The sequence below is a fragment of the Juglans regia genome, chromosome 2 (assembly GCF_001411555.2).
Source record: "Juglans regia cultivar Chandler chromosome 2, Walnut 2.0, whole genome shotgun sequence".
Classification (NCBI taxonomy): domain Eukaryota; kingdom Viridiplantae; phylum Streptophyta; class Magnoliopsida; order Fagales; family Juglandaceae; genus Juglans; species Juglans regia.
In genome coordinates, this window is record NC_049902.1 from 12,041,363 (window position 1) to 12,054,160 (window position 12,798).

Consider the following 12,798-nt stretch of genomic DNA (forward strand, 5'->3'; position numbering starts at 1 on the left):
ATGGACCCAAATCGTAAATTCTTGAAGAGGAAGGGGAGTTGTTTGGAGACCCAAGTAGGTATCAACGACTTGTTGGGAAGTTGAATTATCTCATTATCACTAGACCGGACATCTCTTATGCAGTGAGTATATCGAGTCAATTTTTACAAATGCCTAGGGTCTCACATTGGGATGTTGTAATTCATATTCTTCGTTATCTTAAGCAAGCTCATAGCCTTAGATTACTGTATCAATCAAATGGACATCTTACAGTTGAAGCATTTTCAGATGCTGACGGGTCGGGATCTCCTTTAGATAGAATATCTACTACTGGATATTGTACATTTGTGGAAGGTAACTTGGTTATATGGAAGAGTAAGAAACAAGCAGTAATAGCTCAGTCTCGCGCAGAAGCTGAATACAAGGCAATGGCTCACACTACTAGTGAGCTGACATGGTTGCAACACTTCCTTAAAGAGATTGCGTTTCCAGCTCCTATCCCTTTCCAGTTATTTTGTGATAATCAAGCCGCAGTGCATATTGCCTCTAATCCTGTGTTCCATAAGAGGACTAAACATATAGAGATTGATTGTCACTTCATTCGAGATAAGATACTAAGTGGTGACATTTCTACACCTTTTGTGAAGTCTGCCGATCAATTCGCAGATATGTTTACTAAGTCTTTGTGTTGGAGTCGGCTGAAACTTATTTGTTTCAAGCTGGGTTTATATGATATATATGCTTCAGCTTGAGAGGGAGTGTTAGATGACATGGTTGTAATAAGTGTAACTTATTGACACTTATAACTTGCTTTTCAGTTACAAGGAAAGGCATAGCTCACGTTTTTTCTCTCCGTACACTTATCCTATGTTCGTTAGTTTGAACTATGTTGATGTCTGGGGGAGATTGACTGAGTGATTTGTGAGTGCATGGATAGGAAAATGGTAGCTCCGAAGGTTGTTAACATTGAATTTAAGTCCTTTGTGGTGGTGAGAGATGGTTCTGGGGTGCTTATCACTGAATGTGGTTGGAAGTTTGTAAAAAAACTACACTTGGGATCAACTGCAACAAGTTGGTTCATCAAGGCACTGGATGACTGCTTGAAGTTAGGGAAAAGAGAGTTCTACACAGCTCATCAGGAAGGAGATAGGGGCTTTATAGCTCAACGATGTTCCAATCCTCAAGGAGCATTCATGGCCTTGGTGGAATATAAACAGGGGGGTCATCGGAACTATATTTTATTCCTGAGGATCGTGAAGGAGCGAGATGGAGGAGGTTAACAGAGGTTTTGAGGGAGGCTGGTAAAGTAGGGCGTGATGTTGGGTTGGCATAGCCAACGTCGACGGCAGCGCTGCCTCAACACTCCAGCGGCAGCTTGGTAGCTTTACAGAAACCGAGCTTCCTGGACATTGCTCGAGGTACTGTTAGACTAGGCTCTTGCTCTGACATGTGTGGGAGGGATGGTGGTTTGGTTGGGGTGCAGAGGAGTGGGGAGGATGGCAAGGGACGTGCTCGCCATAACAAGGAAAGCATTGTTCATCTCTTGTCAGAAATGTAGGCTCAAATTTGTACTCTGCAAAGTAATATGGAGATAGTGAAACGCAGCGTTGAGGAGGGGGGGTGGAGGGAGTTGGGCTTGGGTCAGGTAGAAGGGCTTAGTTCTAAAGAGAAAGGGCTCTCTGCTGATGGGCCCGTGAATGCCCAGCAGTCTAAATTGCACGCCCAATAGGCCTTCTGCGTGGCTCAACAGGCCCAACCTGTCAAGCAGCAGGCCGTGGGGACAGCTTGGAGACGTCGGCCTTCAAGAGCCGAAACTCCATCGTCGTCGGATGAGTCTCAACTCCCACCGTCAACAATGGGTCAGGGGTCACCATCAGAGGTGGTGGGCCTACCATCGATGTCTAGGGTGCCGAAATATACATCGGCAGCGTCCCGAGAAACAGAGGAGAGTAAGCGACGTGATGGGAACATCTGTGTACTTGCTATTCAATCATCGAGACCTGCACAGAAAGGTGCGACGGAGGTCGCCGATGTCCCTTCGACGTCATTGCAGCGGTTCTGTCCATTGGAGAGTGAAGTTTCAAGCTAGATGGTCGAGGATCCAGTATCGGGACTTGCACAGATAGGTGCGACGGAGGTCACCGATGTCCCTTTGATGGAGGGGAAGTTGGGGTGTGCACAGATCATGCCGCCGATCACCGTCGAATCTCCAGGAGTAGCTCAAGCAATGCCCCTGGCATCGAAAGTGGCAGAGGGGGTTTTGGAGGCAATGGAGGTCGAAAAAGATGGGTTCTGTGGGAAAATTTTGGAGGATGGGGAGTTGGATGAGGGGTGTATCACTCGGGAGCTGTGGGTGGTGGATATGGAAGGGGGGTTTGATGCGGGTCCTGGGTCATCATCAGTGGTGTTGAAGGAGGCTGACTCTATGGTTCAATCAGTGGATCAGCTTATGGTCAGCGGCATTGAGGGTGATAAGGATGAGTTGGAAAGCCCTACCCTGTTACGCACTATCACTCCAAAGCCAGTGTACAATTTAACTGCCAACTTGCTATTAAAAAAAGTAGAGGAAGTTCAAGAGTGTGTGGGAATATCGTTTGATGGGTATGAAGAACAGTTTAAGGCCCTTTTGATTGCGATGGAGGAATGGAGACCTACAGTTCTGAAATCAGCAGTGAAATAGGACCAGGAGTTGAAACGTCTCAAATGCTCTATTAATTACAATAATAAGGAAGGAAGTGTGGGGAGGGAGAGGTTGAAGGGTAAGGGGACTTCGTCATTTAATGAAGCCTAAAATCCTTTCTTGGAATGTAAGGGGGATCAATGACGTGAATAAACATCTCTGCATTAGATCCCTCCTTCGTAGTTGGAAGGTTGACATTGTCTGCATTCAAGAGACTAAGTTGTGTGGTGTTGATAGATACATAATTCGTAGCTTGTGGGGTTGTTCCTTTGTGGGGTGGTGTTATTTAGCTTCATCGGGAGCTTCGGGAGGTGTTGGTGATGTGGGATAAGCGAGTGGTGGAGATGGTCGAGGATTGCATGGGAGTGTTCTCAATGGCTGTATCTTTTAAGAACATTGAGGATGGGTGGATGTGGGCACTAGCAGGTGTGTATGGGCCCAATGTAGATAGAGATAGAAGCTTTTTGTGGGAGGAATTGGCAGGTCTTCATTCCTTATGGGATTTACCCTGGATTTTTTGCGGAGATTTTAATATTGTTCGGTTCCCTAGTGAGAGGGCAGGGGCTTCTACATCGTCAGGGGCAATGGAAGCTTTTTCAGAGTTGATCTTTGATCTGAATCTTGTGGATCTTTCGCTAGTTGGGGGGGCCTACACTTGGTCCAATAGCCGAGGGGGGTCCCGACTGGATAGATTTATAGTCTCCTCTTCTTGGGAGATGCAATTTCCGGACCTATGTCAGAAAAGGCTGCCACGTGTTTACTCCGATCATTTCCCAATTTTGCTTGATTGTGGTGGTATTCATGGGGGTAGACGTTCCTTCAAATTTGAGAATATGTGGTTGGAGGATTTGCGGATAAGGTATGGGCTTGGTGGGACAATTATTCTTTTGAGGGTACCCCTAGTTTCATAGTGGCGGGTAAACTTAAAGCCCTTAAGTATGATTTAAAGAAGTGGAATGAAGAAGAATTTAGACATACAGAAGTGCAGAAAAATATCCTTTGGGATGAGTTGCAGGCTTTGGAGGAAGGGATAGTTAATACGGATTCTTTATTAAGGAAGAAAGTGGTGGTGACCGAAATTGAGAAAGTTTTGTTGTTGGAAGAAATATCTTGGAGGCAAAAATCAAAAGCACTTTGGTTGAAGGAGGGGGATAAATGTACTAAGTTCTTTCACAAGGTGGCTAATTTACATAGGCGCAACAATGCTATTGAAGTCCTCCATTCCGGTTCAAATGTGTTACATTCTTCCGAAGAAATCCAAGACCACATAGTGCAGTATTATGAGAATCTCCTTGTTGAAAAAGAAGAATGGCGTCCCAAACTAGATGGTTTACTCTTTGCTCAGCTGGATTTGGATGTAGCAGGTTGGTTGGAGAGGCCGTTTGATGAAGAGGAGGTGCATCTCATGGTGAGAAGTATGTGCAGAGACAAAGCCCCGGGTCCGGATGGCTTTTCTATGGCTTTCTTTCAAGAGAGTTGGGACATAGTGAAGGAGGAAGTGATGCAGATTTTTAATGCTTTTCATTCTAGTCAAAAGTTTGAGAAGTCACAAAACGCCACCTTCATTGCTCTCATTCCGAAAATAGCTGGTGCTTATGAATTGAAAGACTTCCGGCCTATTAGTTTGATAGGTGGGATATACAAAATCATATCAAAGGTGTTAGCTAATCGTATGAGTTTGGTCATGGACAAACTCATATCCAAACCTCAAAATGCATTTGTAAGGGGTCGGCAAATCCTGGATTCAGTGTTGACAGCAAATGAGTGCTTGGATAGTCGGTTGAGAGAGGGCATCCTGGGGGTTCTTTGTAAGCTCGACATGGAAAACCATGTGTGTTGGGATTTTCTCCTCTATATGCTTAGAAGATGTGGTTTCGATGATAGGTGGTGTGAATGGATTAAACATTGCATCTCAACCACTCGGTTCTCGGTCCTAGTAAATGGAAGACCTTGTGGTTTTTTTCAATCTTCAAGGGGTTTGAGACAAGGGGACCGGCTATCTCATTTTCTTTTTGTTATTGTAATGGAGGTATTGAGTCGTATAGTGGAGGCCGCCGTTATGGGGGGATTTCTTGCTGGTTTTTCAGTGGGCAGCAATGGTAATACTAGCTCCATTTCTCACTTACTTTTTGCAGATGATACGCTCATTTTTTGCGATGTTGTCAGTGGCCAGATTCAAGCCTTAAGGGCAGTTTTGTTGTGTTTCGAAGCTGTTTCGGGACTCAAGGTGAACTTGGGGAAGTCGGAGTTGACTCCGGTGGGGGAGGTGAATAATAGAGCCTCTTTAGCAGAGTTACTAGGTTGTAAAATTGCCTCTCCCTATGAAATATCTTGGACTCCTCTTGGGGGCATCTTTCAAAGCAAAGAGTGTTTGGGATGGATTGGTAGAGAAGGTTGAGCAACGACAATCGGGCTGGAAGCAGCTATATCTATCGAAAGGGGGGAGATTAAACCTTATCAAAATCACTCTTTCCAACCTTCTCACTTACTATCTTTCTCTATTTCCATTACCGGTGGGTGTGGCAAACCGGATAGAAAAGTTGTTTAGAGCTTTTTTGTAGGGTGGAATGGGGGAGGAATCCAAACTTCACCTTGTGAGTTGGCAAAGGGTGAGCTGTCCATTGGCGAATGGGGGGTTAGGGGAGCAAAATTTGTGTATTTAACAAGGCACTCTTAGGGAAATGGTTGTGGAGGTACCATATGGAAGGGAACTCACTGTGGAGATAGGTTATTGATCATAAGTATGGTTGTGTAGGGGGGGATGGTGTTCTAAGGAAGTAGGGGGTCTTACGGAGTAAGCTTGTGGAAATTCATAAAGAAGGGGTGGAACACCTTTGAAAAACATCTCAAGTTTGAGGTGAGTGATGGAAAACGTACCCGCTTTTGGTTTGATGTATGGAATGGGGAGAGTCCTCTTTGCATGGCTTTCCCAGTTGTTTTTAACTTGGCTGGAAATCAGCAAGCTCCATTTGCAAAAGTTCTATGTCATGCCAATGGGATGGTCACTTGGAATGTCACTTTTACAAGAAATGCTCAGGACTGGGAACTAGAAGAGCTGGCAGATTTTTATAGTTACTTATATTTAGCAAAGTTAGGGGCCAATGGGGGTGACCGTATGTTGTGTACTCACACGAGGAAAGAAAAGTTTACTGTTAAATCCTTCTACAAGGTTTTGACAGTCCTACAGCCCACTTTCTTTCCATGGAAGAGTATATGGGAGGTATTAGTGCCATCTAAAGTTGCTTTTTTTACTTGGACAGCTGCTCTTGGGAAGATCTTGACGGTTGATAATTTAAGAAAACGAGGTATGATAATCACGGAGTGGTGCTACATGTGTAAAAAGAGTGGGGAATCGGTAGATCACTTGCTCTTACATTGTGAGGTGGCTGGGGAGCTTTGGGCTGGTATTCTTAGTAGAGCTGGGCTGAGTTGGGCTATGCCCAAGAGTGTGGTAGATCTATTAGCATGCTGGAATAGACCTCATTGTAGTGTCCAACTAGCAGCCGTGTGGCAAATGATTCCTTTGTGCTTAATGTGGTGTTTATGGTTAGAAAGGAATGACAGGTGCTTTAATAACAAGGAGCTTGCAGCAGGGGAAATCTGGAACTTTTTTGTATTCTCTCTTTTCCAGTGGTTTTCTGCTATTGTATTGAAGGGAGGGAATGTTCATGAGTTTTTATCTTCTTTCTAGCCTACTAGAATGTAATTAGGTGCCTCACTTAGTATATCTTGTGTACTTGGGCATCGCCTAATTTCATTCACATCAATAAAGATTATTACTTATAAAAAAAAATAAGTGTAACTTGTGAGGGTATAGTCGTCAAGTGCATGTAGTATATATGTTGTTGTACATCAATGAATGAAAGTAATAAGAATAGTTTCCCTCCATAATCTTGTACAGATATCATATAAAATAACCTATGATGAATGCTCATTCAAAATAGTTTTTTTATAAGCAATTTTCTGTCAAAGAGATTAACAAAGTGACTTAGCTGTGATTTTTTGTTTGAATTTAATTGAATATTCGATTATAAATTTTCAAGTCAAAAGAAAACCAAGAGATATAGTAAAAGCCAACTCATTCAAAATTTTTCAACAAGGTGTAATGAATCAAGCAATCAAAAAGGGTGTCTTCCTTTATTTAACTCCAAAAGGCAAAGATTGTTATGAGATTGACCTACTCCAACATGCTACTACACTCTTAACTACCTTAATATCGGAGTTGTAGAGGATCCACGACTATACGTGGAAGATAGTAGCAAAAATAGAAACAGATTAAGCATGTGTTGTGTCAATATCTTAAAGACTTGATCTATAAGCCCACCTGGAGATTCCAGATTAAAAACACAAACCTCCAGATATACTAGAGTATAGTGCTGACAATGAATAAAATTGAAAGAAAAAATATTGCGATATAGGATTTAAGAAATAGATGCCTACCCTAATATGGTTGATGTAGTATAGATAAATTCTTCGCTATAGAGTCGACAAGCCATGCAAGATTTGCATAACTACCAACTCTTTGTTTTAGGTCACTGGATAACCCTGCCAGTGTTTGAAAAAATGCCACAAAAACCAACGTTAGCCACAGCTTTGGCTAAAACCAGAAGAAACCTTTAGCCACAGCTGGGTGCTTTCTTTCTCTCTCAACAAAATTTTCATTAAAAGAGAAAATATGTGTTAGAAGGGCTTAGCCCAAGTACCCGTGAACCATACAGGAAATGCTAGAGAAGAAGGAAAATATATTCAAAGAGAAATAATCTTAAATTTCAAAAATCCACAAACTTTAAGAACGACAATATGAATATCCTACAATTGCTTTCAAAGGTTTCAGCATTCCTATTCCTTCAAATACTCTCTCCAAAGGAGAATATAGTTATGGCTTCCACACTATATTCATCAAGTATCTATTCCAATGACCTTTCTAGCCTATTACCAAAGTTGTGGCTGATGTGACATGATCCTCAGATCCCAAATAAAGAAAATATTAAACACCATAGTTTCCTAACCATATCACAATAATAAAAAAGATCAAAAGTCTCTTCACTAGTTTTGCACAATATAAAAAACAACCGCATATAGCTACAGAAAGCAACCATTACCAGAAATTCTGGTCTGAGCAGATCTCTAGGGAAAACCAAACCCTAAGCCTCCCCATAATGCCCCCAGACTAAGATCACAGATCAGGCATCTGACTTCCCACAAGATCCATCCCATACTATCCATTCCCATATCCAACTTCCCTTCGCCAAATTAACAAGCCAGAAGTTTTCAGTTGACCCTAGGCATCAATCCTCAATGTTTAAGAAAATTAGAGATTCCCATTTAACATACCGTGACATAATCAGCAGCATATAGTCAGGTAAAAGAGCTTCTTGATCTATCACAATGCAAAACATATTCAAAAATAAGCTTTTCAAAGGTACATCACCACAATAGTTCATGGCAACGTCCAGTGTGACCATCATCTCTAATCTCCAACAGTGAAGCCTGATGCATTTGGGAAAAACCTAGCAAACTCTTCTAATATGCTTCCATAAACAAATTTTGACAGCTCTCCTTGCCTCAACAATATACCAAATTGACCCACTTTTCCACAAATTTAAATTCCACTAGCTTTTCTATAGAAAATTTTCAAAGCTAGTTTTCCTAACAGAGATTTTCTGGAAACTCTCCAAGGTCCACCCCTTCTAAGCTCTAACTGAATTGATGAAGAAATAATGTCTAGTTCACCGTAAGGCAAATTGCTTTATCTACTACACCATTCCATGAAAACTCTGTACAACCTTGTAGCAACACCCATAAGCAAGAGTAAAACAGATGTAAAATATGGAGATAAACTGGAGAGGGTGCTCTAATCAAAGTAACACAACCACCTTAACTAAAAAAATCCTCTATCATGCCAAAATTCTGCAATCAAGGCATATCTAGTCAGGAGTATCTCAATTTATAAGAGCCAAGAGGCAAACTCAAATAAGGCATCAGCAGATGGTCAAACTTACAACCCAAGAAATCATTCTAAACCATCCATAAAATCTGCAATAAAGTGAACTTCTAAAATAATTTTCTCTACTGTAAAGACCCATTCCTAATCCATTATCGTATGAATCTTATTAAACCTGACACCAAGAATCCGATCACATCAAGATATCACAAATGTGACTATTATATTTCTCTGATACAATGAATTTTCTTCATGGTCATTTGCTTTTATTTTGTTCTCACAAAAAAAATTGCGTGCACATCAAGAGCATCATGAAACATATTCCAAATAATAACTTGCATATAAAGTTATTCAACTGTATCTAATTCGGGTGAATCAACGTAAGGTAATGTGTTATGAAACCCAGAACATCGGAATATACTAATTCCAATTCTCAGCTCACCAGAAGCATTAGTCTGCTCTCCTTCAGTGTGTGACTGCACTTTGATAACAGACCTTGTATTGCAGCTAGGAGTCCTTGTCTCACCTTTTTGGCTGGATGAACACATATCTGACAAATATATGAAACATTTGGTCAAAAACTAAGGAAATCAATAGTAGTTACTGCATAAGGGCTCCCAACAATTTGCATTTTAGCCTTTAGGAATAACTACATAAAAACAAGGATAAGAACATACATGCGGAAAAGTGACACATAAAAGACTATCCACATGTGCTGCAGTTTTCTCAATCCAATCTTTGGTGCGATTCACGTGCAAAGATCCAATCCCCTTGCCAGAATCAGTGCTTCTCACCTCTTTGAATCCAGACTCATGAGTAACAATTTTTTTTGCTTTGGCACTGGAATCTTCAGCTACCAGTTTACTTTTAGCTTGGGCTTTATCCGGCAAACTGCGGAGCTCGTCCAGAAAAGATTGTGTAGATTTGTACTTAGTTGAATTAGAGTCAGTAATGATATCCATTGACACATCAAACCTAGATAAATTAGCATCATCCTGAAGGACTATCATAAGATACTCAGCTAAAGCTCGAATTGCTTGGTTAATGGCTTCCATACTTCCAGCAGCTCCACTAATCATTTTTTGCGAGGTATGCAGCACTTTGGCAAATTGACTAACAACACCAGGTAAAAAGAAGGCCAATGCATCTGCAGTACCCACCTGGAAAAAAGAGTGACATCAGATAAAACTAGCCCAGGTTTTCATGCATGAACTAGCGCATTTTTTCAAGAAACTGAAAAAAAGAATCTCAGCTCAAGGAAGACTAGGTGATGTGCACATGAATAACCACTCCTTTTCCACTAGAACCTATTACTTTGAAACAATTTGACCAATAATTAAGTCTTCATTCTTTTGGATAAGCTAAGTTTTATTAATGATCAATAAAATAAAGATGGGCATAACTGGTTTATACGGAGGTATACAACATTACAATTAGTGATATAAGGAGAAAGGGGAAAGAAAATTCTGGAAAGTAAAACTAGAGATACATCTATTGGCTCCATCTAATGGTATAAAGCATTAAAAACAAAGCCTTCAGGTCTCCGGTGTTCCTTGCTTCAGTCATTCCTACCCTTCATATTCTCCACATCAAACAGATCCGGATAATTTTCCTCAATGTCTCACTATTCAACACCTTTCTAGAAATCACCCAACTCAGCTCAAGCCAAATGAAGATAGTTTGTCGTACTGTGCTAGCTACTTCATAATGTAGTAAAAGACGAACAGATTCCCCATTCTTGCACATACAACACCATTAGACCACTGGGATTGACATTTTGTTAGGTTGTCTGTGGTGAGAATCTTCCCAAGTGAAACCATTGAAGCTAAGAAAGCAGCTCTTTATGGGGGCCTTACTCCTACAAATGATCTTCCATGTCAAACTTGACCCATCATGAGGGATTAGAGCATTACAAAAACACTTGGCTTGAAACACCTCTCTCTTTGATATACTCCATAGCATCTTGTCTTCCCCTCCTCGTCTTAATTGAAGAGGATAGAACCTCGCATACGTGGTAGAGTCAACCTCCCAATATTGTGCCACCCTAAAAATATCTACATCCCATTGAGGATAACCATTTGATAACTGTAAGTTGTCCACCATTGACGCATTCTTCTCCCTAGCAATGTTGAATATATATGGGAAAGCCTGTTTAAGAGGCTAATCGCCCACCATATATCATCCCAGAATCTTATCTTAATTCCATTCCTTATGTCAAGCTTGGAAAATCCCAACACTCTCGTAGGATTTTCTTCTAGTATCCCACCATGCATCTCCCATTCACCTCATTGGAACTCCAACCACCACATTAGCTGATACTTCCTTTTTATCACCTCCCTCTAAAATTCTCTCTAGCATTAGCATAACGCTAGAGCCACTTTCCCAGCAAATCTCTTTTCAATTTAAACAATCTCCTAATACCCAGGCCGCCTTCATAAATTGGGGAACACACCTAGGGCCTTCAATACATTTCGCAACACTGCTGACACATACAGGGAGAAGAAACGACAAGTTAGTAGATTTGAGGACTTTAGTCAAGGTTAATTTGCCAACTGTGGATAGGTACAACCTCTTCTATCGCACCAAACAATGCTCTAATTTCTCCTTAATACCATCCTAGATCGCCTTTCCCTAGAAATTAGCTCCGAATGCTACGCTTTAGTACAACATTGGCGAAGAAGACACTTAAAAAACCATGATATAAGCCAGGCCGTCAAGCTCATCCACATTTCCAACTATTAGCAACTCTAACTTGACCAAGTTAATCTTCTAACATGAAACAGCTTCAAAAGAAAGGAACAAGCATCACAAAGAGTACAAGTGTTTGGGATTCTCCTTCCAAAATAACAAACTCTCACCAGCGAATAATAGAGGGGATACAAGAAGTCCCTCCTCACTTCGGGTTCCCATTAAGAAGCCTAAGAGATGGCCCCACTCGCCAATGTTAAAGTCATTCTTGCCACGGGTCTCCATAACAATAACAAGCAAGGGCGACAAAGGATCCACTTGTTGCAACTCCTATGAGCTGTCAAGGAAACCTGAGAGAGTGTCATTTAGCAAGATTGAGAAGTACATTGTAGAGAAACATTGGGCTATCCAACTGCATTTATCTCCTAAACTGCACCTCGTCGACATATGTGGCAAAAAGTCCGCTCAATTCAAGCTGTCCTGCACCTTCTCCAAGTCTGACTTGGACAAAACACGTAGCTCCAAAACTCTCATCCTGCTGTCCAAGCATTTAATGGCAACAAGAACTGAATCCAATATTTCCCTTCCCCCAGTGAAAGCGTTCTAGGATTGCAAGATGATCTTTTCCAATATCAACTTCAACTTAGTAGCAAGGACTTCAGCAATGACATCCATGATAACTGTTGCCTTAAGGCTCTTGACAAAACTGCACATAGCATGAAAATCATAAAAACCCTCAGTAGATCATCTTTCCCAACCTTGTAAAGAGCTTCAAACAAAGCCATTGAGTAACCATCGAGTCCTAGTGCTTTGTTTAAGTTCAGATCCTTATGTACCTCCTAAATCCTTTTCCCCAAATGACCTTTCCAACCAGCTTGCTTCTTCCGATCAGTCTACCTTGAAATCCAAATGGCCTCCCCAACCAACTTGCTTCTTCCGAACAGTCTGCCTTGAAATCCAAGCCATCCAAATTAGGTCTCCATCATAATGGATTAGTGTACAATCTATAAAACCATACTGTGTTCTCGCTAATCTCATGTGGGGTGGATAGTTGTGTGCCATCCACATTGAAGAAGGCTATACGATTGCTTTGCCGATGTGAGTAAGCCACTCAATGAAAGAACTTTATACACCTGTCTCCCTCTCAACCACAAGGGCCTTGATGCTATATCGCAACATCTTTGAAAAGCTTGCTTCAGCTAGACTACTAAATTATTCACTTATACCAAAGACTGACGTAGACAATATTAGTGAGAAAATGATAAATCCAAGGAATTCAAAGTCATACTTAGAGAAATAGGGGCCAAGATTTACATGAATAAAACGGTCAATATGGCAATTTAAAAGCAGCATGAACTTCGGTTATGGCTAAGCATTTGAAGTTCATTAGGGTAGTCATCTACCTTTAAAGCATGTGCATATCATTAGAGGTTCTCATAAATCTTGAACAAAGATGTATATTTTGAATCATTCTCCCTCTCCCTCTCTCTCAGTATAAGCAGTTAAT

General features: G+C 41.2%; 1 protein-coding gene across 1 annotated transcript in view; it reads right to left on the minus strand.

Annotated features, from left to right (window-relative positions):
• LOC108987186 overlaps positions 1 to 12,798 on the minus strand; it is a 64,715-nt gene that overhangs the window by 32,840 nt on the left and 19,077 nt on the right. The window contains exons 5-6 of the mRNA XM_018960062.2: positions 9,281 to 9,763; positions 9,046 to 9,153 (exon numbers count right to left, since the gene is read on the minus strand). Coding sequence (XP_018815607.2) covers positions 9,046 to 9,153; positions 9,281 to 9,763 — 591 coding nt within the window. The remainder of the gene's footprint in view (positions 1 to 9,045; positions 9,154 to 9,280; positions 9,764 to 12,798) is intronic.